The sequence below is a fragment of the Hippocampus guttulatus genome, chromosome 20 (assembly GCF_054856545.1).
Source record: "Hippocampus guttulatus isolate MCC_2025c chromosome 20, RoL_Hgut_1.0, whole genome shotgun sequence".
Taxonomy (NCBI): domain Eukaryota; kingdom Metazoa; phylum Chordata; class Actinopteri; order Syngnathiformes; family Syngnathidae; genus Hippocampus; species Hippocampus guttulatus.
The window spans coordinates 502,928-520,525 of NC_141280.1; the positions used below are offsets into that span (position 1 = coordinate 502,928).

Consider the following 17,598-nt stretch of genomic DNA (forward strand, 5'->3'; position numbering starts at 1 on the left):
GCACAAAGCCTTTTTTCAACACCACCAAATGGTTGAAAACATCCAAACTGATATTCAGATTTTTTTTGGGGGGGGGGGGGGTGAAGTGGATCATTCTAACCCCAGCCATGTGGCATGCAATTTTATTTAGTACAAGGCATGAAGTTTTAATCACAATCTGACAAAAAAAAGCTTGAAGTTAAACAGATTTCTACACAGACTCTCCTACAGCTGGGGTGGAGGCAGTGAAAAGTGACGGGGGGCAAGTTGACCATGCAGATGAAGAAAACGGCACAATAGTGCGGAGGCAAAGACTTGAGTGCCCAGCTGTCCGTTGAGGTCAACTGTCCACTTTTGCCACTTTGGGAGATTCGCCATCATCAACCACCTCCCGCTTCCTCTTCCGCAGACCCTTCATCTTCCGCGTCTGAAGTTTGGAAAGGTCCTGCTTCTGCATGTGCACCCGGCCAAATTTGGTGCCAAATGCATCGTGGGAAACATTCTTTTTCTTCTTGGGCTGGCAAAAGTCACAGAGGAAGAAACGGACACATTTCGGTGTACGCAAACGTTTCAATTAATCACAGGATTCAAACGTTCCCACAGGGTGACTTTAGCAAGCATTGCAGAATGTGCCTCCGTTTGGCGCCTCGTACGTTCAGAGCTTTGACGGTAAAAAGCATTCGATTCCTCCCATTTACCTTTAGCGCCTTGGGCTGCTTGTGAGATAACTTGTACAGGTCGTCCGAGGCAAGGTGCGTTCTTCTTAAAACAAAGTCAAACGACGGCCCGATCTCCTCCAGCTCGATGCGCGGTGTTCTGCAGCCCGACTTTTTCAACAAACACCTGCAAAGACAGTCGCGACATTATGAAGAAAGCAAACTTGTTTCTTGGCTCCGTGTCATTTTGAAGACCTTCGAACGACAGATTTGAGGAAGACGTGTCATGAATTAGGAAAATCAAAGTCTCAAGGTTGGAGCGTCACCTGTAACTACGCATGAATATTTTCCCATTCACGGCAGCGAAGTGCAGAACGTGTTCCAAGCCCGCCAATCGCACCGCCGGCACAGAAGGACCCCTAAAGAAGTCTGGAAAAGAAAAGCAGACCGCAGTCCATTTCAATGAAACCCGCTTCCCTTTTTTCCACTCGGCGTCATATTGCGCGTGGCGATGCGCACGGACCGATGAGCAGACTCTTCAGACGTTTGTACTCGTTGTCCATATCGAAAGCCTCGCCGGCAAACACAAGCATCGGTTTGGTGCCCTCGGGACATTTAGTCATCTGCGCAAATAGCAAGAAAACGCAGCGTGGCTGAGAAACTGAAATAATCAATTCATATTAGAGTTGGGATCAAGGCTGGTATCAGTCTCTAACAAAGTTGGAAGCAGATCTGCCCCCCCCACCCCCCAAAAACAGACGACGTCCTCAAACGCTGCTAAAACAAAATACTTGCATACACTACCTCCCTTCATAGCTAAGGTACAGGAATGGATGAGTCGAAGGGTCCACAAACAAAACAATCATAAGCCTCCTCGGCAGCCGTAATGTAGTAGACAATAACACGTGCGTGTCTAATACCTTAATCTCACTCAGGGAGACATACTTCTCGATTCCCAGTTCAATCATATCCAACACGTGGAAGTCAAATAGACGGCCTGTAAATAAAGCAAAGACGGCGACCAAAAAAATGAATAAAAGTCATTCTAAATGACAGTCTTGTCACGTCATTGAGTACAACAACGACGTCGTGATTGTCCGCCAGCAGAATGTTCACATTTCTGTACATGGTGATGTTTTATTCCTGGCAACTTTTACTCCACGACATTTCCTCAACAAAATGTATGCTTTTAATCCAATCCATTTTGCCCCCCCCCCCCCAAGGCAGAGTCGAACAACGGCCTGTCTGACAATCTGAACGTGTCCTGATGCAGATTTGAAAAGTGCACTCCGCCCCATCCCATTTTGGATTCTGGTGAGAGGAGGCAATAAGAAGGCAAGTGCAAGCTGTTGCTCGCCCCGACAACGTCACACACCCAACGAGATGGGATATTGCTCGACCAACCAAAACACAAAGTGAGAAATGCTTACCAAATATGAGGTTGTTGGGTCGTTTCTTGTTGTGGGAACCAAATAGAAACAGAGAACAGTCCGTCTTCTTGGAGAAAAATTCCTTAAAAAAAAAAAAAAAAAAAAAAGATGAAGCCATAGGTTGATGACACTGCAAAACATTTCATAAGGTACTTGTGGCTTCATCTTAACTCATTTAAAATGAGCTGACTAACCAGTGATGTTGAGTCCTCAAAAGGCCTTGTGATGTTCTTCCTGAAAAGAAAATTAAAATTGTATCCACTGCAGGGAAAGTATCCCCTAGTTGTGAGCGACACCCGCAATCTTTCAACTCCCTTTTGCGGCAGGCTGGATGCGCTGTGGCAACAGATTTCCTCTTACAGGCGAGACAGACAAAGAAAGAAAGAGAGAGACTTACTTTTTGTACAGAACTGCATTGGGCTTTTTCAGGGAATACTGAAAGAGAAAAATAAAAGGGGTTTAAATGAATTCATACATTTCATTTGAATGACCTTTGGGATAAAGTTAGAACGACGCAAATCTGTAACTGCGTCGTTGTAAAGTACAGTTCCAAACATCTACTTTTGAATGATTGTTATAGTTGTGCGCCGGTTCGATTGGCGAGGTTCTGTGACATCGTGTGAATACGATCTACAGAATACACTTTGTCTACAACGGACATAATTTACTGTGCTCCGTTAAAAGTAATTGTGGTCAAAGAAATCGGTGTTATTGCTTGATCGCTGATCAGTGTCCCGATCGGGTAGCATCCGTTGCCTTACTATGTCTTTGAGGGCCTGGCTCACAGTTTGATTGGCATTCCCCCCTTTCATGATCATGGCACTCTTTCCATTCTCTGTCAATTTGGGTGCTCGACTCTGGAGGAAGCGCTTGGAGCGCCTGGTCTTTGGTTTTCTGAGGACAGAAACACAGTAGGGAATTACAACATGATATGATGACACGTTTGCAGAAAATCCTTCACGTTTAATGAAGCCAAGAGGACACTTTGAAAGGCCACCTCGATCCAAGTGAAGTCACCAGTAAGAGAGTTGATGGATGGATATACATTATTTGACCGCAAGGGACACGTCACGAGTATACTTGAAGAAACTTCATCTTTGTTCTATGTGAAACAAGTACGATCTTCACAGTCATTCTCTAACACAGACGAGTAATATGTCAGTAAAATGCTTCGAGTAAAGTCACTTCCGTGGCACTAGTGTGCCGTAATATAACTATGATACAATCCTGCAATTTGCTCTGCAGGTCGTGTGTCACACAGCTAATTGTTTCAAGTTTTATTTGACGGGCACAAACACTCACTGTTGAAGTATACCGAAAAAAAAATAGTTCTATAGAATGACATGCGAAAAAAACTTACATGATACCGTCGGACTGCGTCATTGTCGTATATTTCTTTGCGTTCCCGTAAACGGCTCACGTTGCCGAACTTCACACGCGCAGCAGAAGCACCGGAAGACAACACGAGTTGCTTTGTGGCGACAAAATCGTTGTTAAATGGTGCTTCAACCACAGTATCGCCGCCTAACGTCGAATATTGGACCATGCAGGGATGGTCACGCGGACAATCCCCAAATAAAAGTAATATAAAAGTATAATCCCTGAAATAATTGTGATATCGAATCAGCCACAAATGTATTTACTCAGTGTGATATATGGGCTTGTACAGTTTTTGGTTCGAAAAAAGAATGAATATAAAAATTGAAGATACAAGGAGTTCTTCCAACAGTTCAACTAACAAGTGGAAGAACATGTAATTGTTAATCCCTACAAAAATAATTCCTGTGTGCCGTCTGCACCAGTGCTTATTACAGCGTTTTTTGTTTTGCAGTTGTTTTTTTGTGAGGGTTTTGGGGGCATTTTTTCACGTTTGTTTAATTGTTGACTTACTGTTTCCAGCGTTCGGCCGTGGCGTTTGCCACCTATTGGCCACCGTAGCTGTTAAATCCGAATCTCTTCCGGTCTAATGACGCATCGCACTCGAGCACCTATAGTGTCCACCAGGGGGCAGCTTGCGCTTAGGGCTTGGAATGTGTGCCACGTGACCTCTCAGCGTGAGCCAAAGAATGCCTGCAGTTGGCATAAGACCAAAGGTCATGTAGTTTACGGTATACCAATCATTGAGCTGAGCTTGTACTCCTTTTGGTTATTTTTCTCTTTTAGTATGTTAAAAATTATGAAATGTTCACTTCTTTTATATTCACGTTCAACTTTCTCACAATTACCTAAAAGAGTAGTCCTTAAGATACTTAGTAGTGCAAGGACCTTGACTAAATGGCATTAAAACTATAGAAACTTAATTTTAGCCCTTTATAGGTTAAATTTACCTAACCATTGCAGGTCCCTAATGCTATTCTTAGTGCAATGAGGGGGGGGGGGGGAAGAAAAAAAACCCAACAGCGCACAGATCAGTATTTTTATTTTAGCATCAAGCTCATAGCACATAGATTTTAGCACATCTTGACCATCCAAATTGCAAAAGGGAATAAGAACAGCAACGTTTCTCCCTCCACCCTGGCACCTTGTATTAACAGCACCCCACACTCCACAAGCCAAAGAACTTTCCTTGGAATTTTAACTGGAAGATTCGCAAAGGGAAGTCTATGATGCCGGTATGTCTATGTGGCAAAATGTGGAATCACTGTTACTTTCAAAACAAAATTGCCCAACCCTATAGTGTGACAAAAATACGCACAGAAAAGAAACGAGTGAGTTCATGGTAGCCAAAAATGCAATGACCCACTGCACTTAAGTCGGTGTTGAACAGAGCTGCTCTGCATGTAGGACCTCATTTGTGGGGAAAAAAGGGGTGGCGGGGGGTCTGCCAAGCTGAGGCGGTCAAGTAGTGCAGACGTTGGTCCTCGGGTTAATAATGAAACCAGTCCAAAGGCCATGACAGACAAACCAGCAAAAAAAAAACGATACAAAGTGCCAGATCATTCATGCGCGATACAAGAGCAGAGTGGTGCTTGCGGGTCAATCCTTCCTCTGAAATTGTATCGTCTCCACCTTCTCAATTGAGAAAAGCCCCCGCAGCAGGTGGTGAGAAGCGACCTGCACTGAGCTCAAGCTAAAAGGAAGACTTGGATGGTGAGCGTGCCGCGGGAAGTACTCGTCTGCTGGCAAAACGGGGGCAAACTGATGAGGCTGCACGACATGGTCTAGCAATCGATCTCTAGTTACACGGACCGCCGGTTGATATGCCCCCCCCCCACCCTCCCGAGCCCAAAGTTTAACAAAAGGGCATTGATGCAAACAAAAAGTGTGCAAGCCAGTTTCACAGCAAAAAAAAAAAAAAAAAAAAAAAAGTCTGGGCACCAGTAACGACATAAAATGGCAGATGGTGCAGTGGTTGGACGTGGAATGATCCGGGATGACCCTGGCATGCTCAGACTACCGGGCCTCGATTGTACGCTTACACATTTTTGTATGGGGCGGAAAGAGACAAAGAGGGGATGGATATTGTCAAGGGGGAGAAAATGCTTTGCTGGGCAAGCAAAAGGTTTCCGATTCATGATGCCATGCCAGCTCACCTCCCTTCGAATTCTGGGGCCCACTGACTGGTCTGGGTGGCTGGCAAGGAAAGACCTCGCTGGGAAAGGGACAATAGACAGTCGGCAGAGGGCATTGTGCACGACGCACGGGAAAGGGGGGGGCAGCGGCAGTCTGCGCAGGCCTGAAGTCATACATTCAGCTCAAAAGTGCATCAGGCTTTTCTCGACGTGTACATTCGAAAGATGACGTGGGCGAAAAAAAACGACATAGTATAGTAAGGCGTTTTTAGTCGAAAAAAAACGACCATGTATATAGTACGGCGTTTTTAGCCCGAGAAAAACCGACCATGTTTAGTAAGGCGTTTTCAGCTGAAAAAAACGACCATATATAGTAAGGCGTTTTTGCCGAAAAAAAGGACCATGTATAGTAAGGCGTTTTTAGCAGAAAAAAACGACCATGTATATAGTAAGGCATTTTTGGCCGAAAAAAAAAAAATGTTGCAAATGGTTTTCTTGATTGGCTGTCAGCCGGGTGAGGGTGCCCCCTCACCTCTGCCGATGGCCTGAAGACAGCCGGGGGAGGCTCCAGCACACACCCCGACCCCGACTCTTGTGAGTACAAGCGGATGAGAAAATGGATGGGAGGGTGGACGGACAACACCCATGCCAGCAAGAAGAGAGAGAACACGCAAGAGCGACAGGCCGGAGCTGGATTTGAACTTTGGACCTCTGCGTTCGCACTCCCACGCTAACCAGTGGGCCACGGAGCCAGCCCAACGTCACACTCAAATGTATAACTGAAAGTTTGGTATCCCGTGACGGCTGTAGGTCCGGGGATAACTACAGCTCATCGGCTTTCCAACGCGACCACATTGCATCCAAATCTGACGATTTATTTGGGAAAGAGAGGCCTCTGAAATGTGGCAAGATGACCCGGGTCCCGACAAGTTGATGTGAACATGTTGACATTTTCGGCCGTTTTGAAAAGATTCCTAAAACCTGAAAGTTTGTTATCTCGTGAGAACTGTAGGTGTTCAGTTAATTCCATTTTTTCACGGCCCTCTGAATAGGGATCGTCGGCCAGGATGGCAGGATCACTCTTTCTGTACTTTTTTGATACATTTATTGGGACACTTTGCAGCAGAAGTAGATGTAGTAGTAGATGAAATGGAAGTAGTTGCAGTAGCGGGTAATAACCTAAAGCACATATAAATGCAGTAAAAAATGAATACATCTATCTTTCTGCATCACGATGTAAATATGTATAGAATTTGCAGTAATTAATACTTTTATTTTAACAATACATTTAATAAGTACTTTAATCAACCATGATTTCACCATGTATTATTATCGTCATCATTTTAAACGTAAGAAACCATACATCACAAACATACCAAGTCGACTCGAACAAAAGAACTACAAGTCCCAAAAGGTCCAACCCGGAAGTGGAGCGCCGGCATGATGAAGCCCAGCTGCAACGCAATGTACTTTGTTCAAACATCAAATTGCAGCTGGACAAACATTTTATACTTTTATTAATTTCTTTTAACCCGAACAAATGACGTTTATGCATGAGTGGTGTCACGCACGCGGTTATAAAAAACAACCCCCCCCCCCCAAATCTTCTCCGCTATTTTTGCATGTAGTGATCTTAAGCTCGAACGCGTGTATTAAATGCGCGTAAGACTTTGGAGAAGAAACCCCCTCTTACCGGAGAGCATGACCGATGCCTCGGGAGGTCTCCGCCGTCGTCAAGCCGGGAACGGGAAAGGGAATCATCGCGCGCCTCTTCCCCGAAGCGAACAAGGTTTAAGGGCAAGTAGCTCGGCGTCCAACTTGTGATTCCCGCGGGAAGGAAGGCTCACCGGTGAGCGGCCGGCATCGCAGCTGAGCGGAGGCGACAAGCTCCGGAAACGGGAGCGCTAAGCGTCGCCCACATGCAGCACGTCTCCGACCGAATCCTAAACGAGGCCTCCTGGCTCTTTCCTTCTCCAAAACAAATAAGCAAAACAGATTCAATGTGGCGATAAGCCACGCCGGTAAAAGGACTTGTACACAATGTCGCGACACACTCCCCCAGCCGCAATAAAATTAGGGGCAGCAGGTGGAGAATCTTCCCGGCGTGCCCAGCAGATGGCGCCGTTTGACTTCTTTCTCGACTGACCGGCGTTTTCCAACCTTTATTGAATCAAGGCACATATCGGGAGGGGGAAAAAAATCCTCACCATCAAACAAACAAAAAAAGTGGATATTCAAGTTTCTTATCTACGTTTTGCCATCTAGCGGAAGAACATTTAGTTGTTTGGCCAAGTCGCCGCGATACACTAACATACCTGTCAACTCATACGGTTTAGCCATAGTTCATACGGATTTTGTGGTGAATCTTACGTATATGGCCGTATCGCACAAATCATACGGATTCTGAAATTTTCCGGGGTTTTTTTCTTCCCCTAACAGGTAGTTCCGTTTGCTTTTGCCCAGAATGGTGCTACTCTACTCGAATGCTTTCATTTCCGGCAACTTTCCAAAAAAGTAATGCAGGAATACAACTCTGAACACAGTAATGCTACTAAGTAGAATGATGATTAGACATGAACCAGACATTGTATTATGAAGATCTACGATAAATATCATTGAAAATTTCGTGGGTTTTTTTCTGCCGTTATTTTGACATATAAAATGCTTTGGTATGTTATAAAAGGATTTTTTGCTCTTTATAAGGATTTTTTTGGTAGTTTATACAGGTTGGCGCTCCGAAAGGTTGACAGGTATGCACTAACAAGAAGGGATAAAGGTATCCCTGTTCTTGTTCAAGTATATTCCTCTTGCAGCTTGCTTTGGGGCCCACCTACGTTTGTCTCAAATAAGTGCAGTACTTCACTTCATAGGCGAAGTAAGTATGAGTGTTATACCGTTCCAAAATCTTGCACTCTACTCAGTGGGCATCTGATGTCAATTGAACAACCGTACATCGGAATGAGGAAAACCACAAGCTGTCTTCCTATTCTGGCTGCTGATGGACATCCGGCCCTTTGTTTTAGATTCGATTCGCATTATGCGAGCTGTCTTTGGGTGAAAGGCCCCGCACACCCTAAACTGGTCACCGGCTAATCGCAAGCCTCATATCGACAGGCAACCATTCACGCTAGCAGTCAGACGTCCGGAAGAGTTTTCCATTCACTTGGCACGCAACGTTTTTGAGCTAGGAGGAAAATCCACTCATGCCCGGGGAGAACAGCGGACGTGCTAACCACTACTTCAGCGCACCGCCTGCAAGCAAATTAACGAATCGTCAGTTCATTTCGGTTTCTGACGATTCTCTCTCCAGTGGCACGGCACCATCAGCACGCGGCTTCCCATCGAAATGGCCTATATACAGTATATACTGTGTTCCACACTGAACAATTGGGCTGTGAGCTCCTCAAGCCTGCCTAGCAACAAGTGTGTGTCGTGACCTGAAAAAATGCATTCTATCACTACCGTGAGACACACGGAATGTTTTCAAGGGCATCGCAGGAATAAAAATATGGAGCTCAGTTTTATTCCAATTTAGCCACTGGAGGATTTTTGCCATTCTGGATTTTGGATCACGGATCAAAAGGATTAACGGAAGGAATAATCTGCCAGAAAAATTGTACATCTACTCAAGGACCGCAATATTAGGTACACGTTTCCAATGAAATGACAATAGCGCCGTCAAAACATTGCCCCTGGAAAGACCCCCCCCCCCCCAAAAAAATCACTTTTGACTGACATTTAACATGCCGTGTATGTTTTTGGAATGTGGGAGGAAATCGGAGTACCCAGAGAAAACCCACGCAGGCCCGGGGAGAACATGGGAACGCCACACAGAAAGGCCGGAGCCTGGAGTCGAACCCACGCCCGCCGCGCCGCCCAGTTAAAATGACTTCACCAAGAAACTATTCCTGCAATATTTGAACCTGGTTCTTTTAGATAAGATAAGATATCCTTTATTTGTCCCACACTGGGATTAATCTCACACTTTTTGTTGTTGTTATTTACCAAACATGTTTCGGTGGAAGTCTTTTGCCTTCCTCAGAGTGTCACATGAACAAAAGCAACCAACAAGTTCAATTGATAAATTCAAGTAAGAGCCGGACCGAAGTTTCTTCAGTTATTTCCGCAATCTGGCTTTGGAGTAAACACTGTATGAAACTGACAAGAGAATGATCATTTTATTGCACTAAGCGAACGTATTTTCACATTTTGCATAGCAACGTTTGATGATCCAGCAACGCAACGCTTGGTGCCATTTTTCCTTTTTCGAATCGTAGAGGAGATAATAGCTGACGAGACCACTCGAGGAGCCCACACCCAAGAAATCAGTGACGAAATCGTTTGGAGCAGCTCGGTTGAGCAAAACCCGCCTTCCGCAAAGTTCTCACATTCATTCTGAATCAAAGCAATTCAAAGGTTGATTAGGACTTCTCCTGTGAAATCCAAGTTCTTGACATCTGTGCAATCGAGACCCAATCCGGATGTGACTTTTGTTTCAATGAGAGATCTGGCCAAGGTACCTCGAGATTTCCTACTGGTGATGACAATCTGTGGATCAGCATCAACTTCGCAACTGAAATGTGGAGATGGCGCAATTTTCATGGAAACATTCGAAATTGCCAAATGTTCAAGACCCACATCACCCCTTTCGCTAAGGTGCCAAGTCAAAGATTTACAAGGGGTAATTTGTCAAACGTCGCCATTTGATGTCACCGGGCCGACCGATTACGAAAGCATTTTGCAGGCTGCGGTGGCACGACAAACGCGACAAAAGTGGGAGTGGTCATGGGACTTCAATTTGGCCAAGGACAGACAGCCCGACGGAGAAGACGCGAAGCGCGGCGCCGACGTACCGATTCGAGGAAAAGTAGGGCAAGCGCACCGCGAGCGAGACGATCAGTCAGAGAGCTTTCGGCGACACCGCTCGGCCTTTAATGGAGCCAAAGGGAAAAACAATGACGGCAAGACATGCGCCCGACGTCCTCGGAACGCCTTTGGCGATGCTTCAATGGAACTATTCCAGTTCAGAGGTCAACCCGGAACGGGTCAATGCACCGCCGAGAAATACGGTAGGCGGTAGAACGGCGGCCTCTTGCGCCTCGGTCCCGCCCCCGAGCGCGGCGTCCTCAATCGCAAAGCAATTTACAGTAAAAGCAGACGTCGACGTTTTTCTTCACCAGAAACTCGCACGTTGAGGCCCGCTCCAACGTAATGGGGGCGTGGCTGGATAAGGGCTCCTTGGGGGGCAACCCCTGGCACAGGGCATATTTCTCCAGGCCCAAAAGCAGACTGACCACTTCGGTGGAAGACGTTAACTTTTGCGGGAATTTCCGATACAGCGAGTGGGTGGGTAAGAGCGGCTGCTTCTGCACGGTCACCTGATAGAAGCAGCCCGGGTCGATCAACACAACGGTGTCCGACATATTGGACTGCTTTGAACACTGGACGAGCTGAATCTGCGGGCCCTTGGCCATGACGGCATACCAGAGGATCGGTAGCGAGGTGCGGCGCAAAGAAGTCAGCAGATTCACCAGCCGGTTATCGCCGTCCTCCGCGGCTTCGACGGGATTGGCGGCCAAACTGAAGATCTGCGTGATCTGAGGAGGCGAAAAGGAGCTCAAAATAAACCGGCGACAGAGCCGGCGCTCCTTTTTATTCAACACGGACCATTGGCAACTCGCCATCCTCCTCTTCGACGGGCCTCGGGCAATCTGTCTCAAGCTGGGGCTCCACTTCGTTCCTTTCGTTTTGCTGCTCCTGCAAAAAAGAAATGACAAGTACCGTCGCGAGAAAAAGGATGCGAACCCTTCGGAATGACCCGATCCGGTCCGATCTTCATCTAAGTCACAACAAGAGAAGATGGCCCAAGGTTTGGAACCTTTTCAAATATTGAATGCGCAACAGGGGGGCCGAACATTTTGGAGAACGGCCGTTAGCGGGCATCCGCCATATCATATCCTCGATGAGACATCCGCGACTTTTCACGCACGGGTGATTATATTTAAATATATATATATACATACTGTATATGAAATAGAGAAAAAGGGAGGGATCAAAATCTGCCTACTAACGAGGCTCATAAAAGGATAATAACGGACAAGCACTGATGTGAGCGTCACCTTTTGAGAACGAGAGAGAACTTACTCGAGAGCCTTTACTGTTGCTTTGGTGACCGTCTCTCTTTGCCATTTCTTGATCTTCCAAAATTGAACGATTTAACTAGGGAAACAAAGCATTGTGTCTTTTATTATGGGATTCTCCCGCGGTGTCAAAAGCATGTTTAAAAAAAAAATTATAATAATCTGTCAAACCTGTTTTGACTTGTCCATCAAGTTAATGTCGTTTGTGTTACTGCGTGAAGGTTCGGCGCTCCAGCCGATCTAAAAGGAGAACATTGTCGAAACTTTTACCGAGAAAGGAAATTTCCATTTCGATATTTAAAATCGGTATATAAGAAATGGTCATTTAAAAAAAAGAAAAAAGAAAAAAGACTGACGTCTTGGAAGTCGTCGTCGTCTTCGTCACTGAAGTCCCAACAGCCCGGTGGCAATTTACTCCTCTTTAAATTTGTCTTTCGACTGTATGTGTAGTGAGGCCGCGGCCTGCCCGGCAGCGATGGATCGTCCGACCTATAAGCACCTTGAGACATCTGGAAGGGGAGCAAGTGCCTCTGTGGAAATAAACCGATCCAATTTTGTCAAATCGGCGCAGTGCATCCTCACGGCGAGCGGGCGAAAGGACGACTGGCAGCGATGTACCATTGCCTGTCTCCGACACTGTCGCAGGCGACACTTCTGCCTCTTTTTGTTGCTGCCGCCAAACTTGGGTTTGTCAACGCAAAAATCGCACGTGCCGCAGTCCTTCCTGCAGAGACACGCGTCGCATTGGCCGCAGGCGCGTCGTTTCCGCTTCCTGTGCCACTGAAAATACGGACACACGTACACGTTTCCATTGAGGCAAACCGCGGTGGACCGCAAGAAACGCGAGAGCTCGCCCGGGCGGCATTTGTCTGCTTAACGTGACAAACGCTAAAACGCGAGTTCCGAATAACCAGAGATTCTCCCTTTTTTTCCCCACTTTCCCTACGGGCAGGTGCGTAGGGGGGCAGAGGAGCTCAGAGAGGCCAGGCCATTTAATGATTTGAAAACATGCTCAAGTTATTCGAGAGAACTCAAAAATGTAGAGGGGAGCCAGGCAAGGGATGCCAGAGTAGGACTGATGTGCTCCCACGCAAGACGTGAGCAGCGGCATTTTGGACCAACTGGAGACACTTCACGGAGGATTGGCCGACTCCAAATCAAGTGCGTTACGGTCATCCAGCCGGGATGTGACCGAGGCATAAATGACTGTTTCAAAGTGCTCTTGAGAAAAGAGAGGCTTAGCGGCATTCAACGTTAGTGCGAATAACGGGGGAAATTCTTCGTTATTGCTTTGACGAGCAACATTTAGCAAAGCGAAACCTAACGGACTCACGTCATCATCGTCGTCTGTCGAGTAGTCATCGTCGTCGTCAAAGTCCACGTTGGAAGAAAAGTTCTCGTTTTCACTGCTTTTTAGCTCTGGCAGCTACAGGATTAACAACGTAAAATGAAGAAATAAATACAACGTGGGTCATCCCCCCCACCCACCCACCATGTAATTTATTTTACACAACTGGAAATAGCACCTGTGAGTCCATCGGTTCCTCCTGCAAAACAGACACACCAAATGCATGAGAATATATTCACAAAAATGGCATGCAGGTAGAACTTTAGCAAGGTTGAACTGCCCCCCCCCAAAAAAATATATATATATATTTTTTAATTTTATGTATCATAAATTGTGTTACCAAGGGGAATTTCTCTGAGCCAGCAACCTGCACTCATCTTCGAGTTTTCACATGAGCTACTTCCTTCTCCACGGCCTGCATTCCGCAAAGACTAAACAATCACCTGCAAACTCGCGTTGTCGTCCAGTAATTCGGGAACATCGTTTTCTGGCATCTTTGGAAGGACGCTTTCGCTTTCCGAACTCTAATGGAGGGAAAGATCATTTGGATCATCGGGACTTCCGAACAATCATATCAAAGAACTGCCGTGCCCCCATCGTCTTACTTTGCGAATTGGACAGAGGCATTTGCGCATTCGGCAGATGCGTTTTCGGTTCTCTGGACTCTTGCAGTTGGCACACTGGCCGCAGTTGACAGTCATGTGACACCCCACACACTGCCCACAGGGAATCCACTAAAGTCGGCGCAGACAACCCGTGAGAAAGGACGTTTGTTATGGCGCTGCTCTTTTGTTACTCTGTATCCTCTCGCCGATGTCACGTTTTGTTGCGAGAGGCAAAACATTCAGATGTATTTGCCCCGTTTTGTTCGGATGTAGCCGTCATACTGAACACATTCTTTTCATTTCTTAACTACTTCCACGTCGAGTTCGCTAAGACGATCGTTCAAGAAAGTGTGACGAATGACGCTATTGATAGTCGCGAGTTCAGAGTCAGCCGAAAGCAACAGACGCTCGATATCTTGACACGCGGCATGCAAACGGCTCGTTGAAAATACCACGTTACCTTCCGCATCCGAATCAACGGGTGCTCGATTGTCTTTGAGGCTGGGGAGTTGAAACAGAAGAGTGGAGGGTGAGTCGGCGCTTGAGAAGGGGAAGCCTCGCAGCAATTATTTCAAGATACATTGACACTCTTTTCTCATTCTTCCAAATGACTCTTCAAACACACATTCGCCGCCCTACCCCAACACGAAGGGCAAGAGGGTCTCTTTCTCTGTCTGTCGTACCACGTGCCGATGAACGGCATACCGCATTTGGAACACAATCTGTTGAGAAATCGAACAACGCTGAGTTCTTCCGGATCGATGCGGTGCGCGAATGTAGACGCGGTCGGTAGCGGCGGCGGCGACGGGAGCGGTAGCTTAATGTCAACGCGGTGTTAGCTAGCGTCGAGGAGACACGGTTGGAATTTCATGCCAAGCGCTGAACTCACAATGTTTTATCGTCTGGCCCCGGTTGTCCCTTGATGGAGAGGTGCGGTTTGGATATCGAGGGCAGATGTAATTTAATTTTAATACTCGGTACAACAGGTTCTTTGCTAGCAATTTGGGAAATTGTGTCATTGGAGAGGAAGGATTTGACCCAATTATTAGAAGGGCGCTTGGGGTGAAACTCCGGACTCTCTGCCCTCTCTCCTTTGTCCACCCAGCTGGACTCTGAGGAGGACCGCTCCCGCGTCTTCCTCTGGCGGTTCAGAAAGCAAAAAAGTAAGAAACCCCCCCCCCGACAATATTAAATAGATTGAATATTATATAGGGACAATACCTTCCGTCTGCCTCGAGTTTGTTTTATTTCGCCATTATGGAACTTCCCTGCCTTGTAGTCAAAATTTGATATGTCTTGGACTCCCAGAAGCAACGTCATCAGCTCTACTCTGCTTCTCACCCGATAACCTTCAGGACTGTGGATGGGAAAAGTCAATGTAGCTTTTGGCCACCTCCAACCTGCTTTTGGCTATTCCAGTCCTAACCCTTAAACATCTGAATGTCGGAACAAACAATTTACCGACCCAAGTTACATTCGGTCAAATTTGAGTGGTTTATTACTCATCATGAGTGGCATCGCTCACAGTTTCAATTTCAGTCAAGATTTTTTTTTTTAATCGATACAAGTAAATCCCATTTTAAGATTAGATAAGAAAACCTTTATTTGTCTCACAATGGAGAAATTCGCAATTTTGCTTTAGGTCTTTGCTTCAAGAATGGCTCATACTGCTTGATCTGACACTGCCGTGTAATTTTTCAACGGGAAAGAAAATGCAGACCTGCTGTTAGGCTTCAATATAATGTATTTGACCCTCAGAATGCAAGTGTGAAATAGCATTTTTTGAAGAGGTCAAAACGTTGTTACCTGAGGTAATAGACATCCATTTGTCCAATACTAGAACCAGATTGTCGAATAACCTCTTTGCGTTTCCAACCCTCTCCAAGTTCCGGGAAGTCAAACCACCCCTCATCGGGATGTGTGCGCTTACGTCGAGTTCGGACAATTCTAAAGTGAAGAAAACAAGCGAGGGGGTCATGCCAAAGTATAATTCCACTTTGTTAAATAAAATGGCAATCCTTAGAAAAACCAAAAAACTTTCATAAACAACAATAAAAAGCGCACAATTGACACCTCCTTTGGTACATCCGGTGTGACCCAATTCAAAACCTGTATCAAATAAAAGACTGCATTAAATTGCAGCGTGATAAGTCAGGTATTGGATATGGACAAGTTTAGAACACAATTTGCTATTAATGAGAACACATCTCATTTGGCTTTTGGTTAAAATGTTTTGAAAGATTCATTTCAGGATATCGACACCTAATTTCATCATCATTCTGAATTATTTGCATTATCATTATTATATGACCAGTAAATTTGAAAACCGAGGTACAGCATCTCTGCATAATATAATGGAAATGAGATGCAAAACATCTATATGTGAACTTACCTACTGAGTGTTTTATTAGCACTCCCACTGCCTATTACAGCATGACTCCTTTCACTTTCTCCCGCTAAGCTTTCTTCATCCTCTTCGCCTTGCTCATCATCCTCCAGCGGCTCCAACCAGTCAGTGGGAGGACAGCCAACAGGGGGCTTGACATCCTGTGTCTGATTCCCCTCTCCATGTGCTTCCCCGACATGATCCGGCATGGAGCTTCCTGATGTATCATGTTTATGTGCTTCCCCTACTTGGCTCGTCTTCTCTGCGTTTCGGCCTGCATCTCCGTCCACAGAAGGCTGCAGCTCTTCCCCGTCCATTGGTGCAAGAGTTTCAACCGAAAACAGTCAGAGCTGTTTTAAGGAGACAACTGAGTTTGTCTATAACCGATGAGGAGTGTTTTCTTCACATCCATGTTTCACCTTGATCCAGTCCCTTGCCTGTGGACTCCAGAGCTGGTCAGGAGGTTACAAAAAAAAAAAAAAAGGTCATAGGTAACCAGCAATTAGGCACATGTACATTAAGCCCATGACCGATCAACTGTAATGTCATACAATGGGATCGATTCACGCTTGACTGATTTCCTAAATAGCGATATTTTGACGTGAAAGCATCACAATATTAGTGGTTATCTTAAATACACTCTCAGGATTTGCTCTTTGTGTTGCGAAATGAACAATGATGCGCGGCAAATTTGCCATGAAACACGCTATGGTCACAAAAAACAAAAGTCGATTTAAATGAAGGTCCTCCAATTGAATAGGTCTAGACTCTGACATAGCCGCTGTTAATCGCTTCAATCGGACATAGCTCTGGACAAATCGAATGCAATTTCTGAAACCAACTGGCGCCAGGTAAGCCGGTATTTGAAAAGCAGAAGACACAGCATGCTAACGTTAGCACCAAAATGCTAAAGCTAAATTCATGGTCGCAGTGAAGAAATTCCACAATTCTCAATAGCACGCATAGACTTTGTGTGCGACCGAACAATGCGCGTTACTCGGTTCGATGGCACGGCGGAATCACGAACCTTGAGGAGAATATGCTCTACCTAATTGACAGCACAACACCACGATTCTACTGGTCCCTACTGTCGGGTGCTAACCTAGCTACCTAGCTAGTACATAGATGACAACGACGGAAGCTGCGGTAGCACGAAAGAGTCGACCAAAGATGACAATCCGCTGCCGAAAACCCCGCTGGAAGTAACCCAGATTCGTTCTGGTAGTTTGCATTTAATCGGAAACCTATACCGTGTTCTAAAAATGCCGGGGGAAGTGCGTAACTACATTATGAGGGCTTCAAGACTGTGTATTTGTTCAGAAACGGAGTACTGTAATTGAAGAAAGCGCAGTGAGGTGAACTCTCACACTGTACGTAGATACTCTTCGTCATGGGAACTCAGCTGTGCTGCCTTCGTGGTTCGATTGGTTGATCGAATTCTAATGTTTTGACTTCTCTTATTAAAACGAGTAGTCACGCTGCTGCGATTATTTGACAATGTGTGTGGAATTATCATTTGACGAACAGTATATATTTTGGTTT

The 17,598-nt window shown here is 45.8% G+C and overlaps 2 protein-coding genes across 6 annotated transcripts; both read right to left on the reverse strand.

The window, feature by feature from the left end:
• Positions 1-106: 106 nt before the first annotated feature.
• Positions 107-7,715, reverse strand: rpf2 (ribosome production factor 2 homolog). 2 transcript variants are annotated; one of them, XM_086100085.1, is made up of 10 exons: positions 7,271-7,715; positions 2,827-2,959; positions 2,463-2,500; positions 2,260-2,299; positions 2,066-2,147; positions 1,556-1,632; positions 1,159-1,258; positions 962-1,064; positions 678-822; positions 107-496 (listed from the first exon to the last, which is right to left on the reverse strand). In XM_086100085.1, exons 1-10 carry the CDS (start codon positions 7,336-7,338, stop codon positions 320-322), a joined length of 963 nt encoding a protein of 320 aa, XP_085956211.1. In that variant the 5' UTR covers positions 7,339-7,715; the 3' UTR covers positions 107-319. The 2 variants fall into 2 exon arrangements, with proteins under 2 accessions (XP_085956211.1, XP_085956212.1); XM_086100086.1 differs by lacking the exon at positions 7,271-7,715 and adding an exon at positions 3,426-3,538.
• A 2,021-nt stretch (positions 7,716-9,736) lies between these two features.
• On the reverse strand, positions 9,737-17,364 carry LOC147187322 (uncharacterized). Of its 4 annotated transcripts, none has more exons than XM_086100074.1 (17): positions 17,084-17,363; positions 16,063-16,508; positions 15,477-15,617; positions 14,892-15,027; positions 14,560-14,810; positions 14,310-14,392; positions 14,131-14,171; positions 13,671-13,799; positions 13,509-13,589; positions 13,244-13,264; positions 13,051-13,143; positions 12,336-12,497; positions 12,074-12,247; positions 11,889-11,957; positions 11,722-11,796; positions 11,245-11,334; positions 9,737-11,174 (listed from the first exon to the last, which is right to left on the reverse strand). In XM_086100074.1, the coding sequence occupies exons 2-17, from the start codon at positions 16,371-16,373 to the stop codon at positions 10,704-10,706; spliced, it is 2,328 nt and encodes a 775-aa protein (XP_085956200.1). In that variant the 5' UTR covers positions 16,374-16,508; positions 17,084-17,363; the 3' UTR covers positions 9,737-10,703. The 4 variants fall into 4 exon arrangements, with proteins under 4 accessions (XP_085956200.1, XP_085956199.1, XP_085956201.1 ...); XM_086100073.1 differs by having other exon boundaries at positions 13,232-13,264; XM_086100075.1 differs by lacking the exon at positions 12,336-12,497 and having other exon boundaries at positions 13,232-13,264; positions 17,084-17,364.
• Positions 17,365-17,598: the final 234 nt, after the last annotated feature.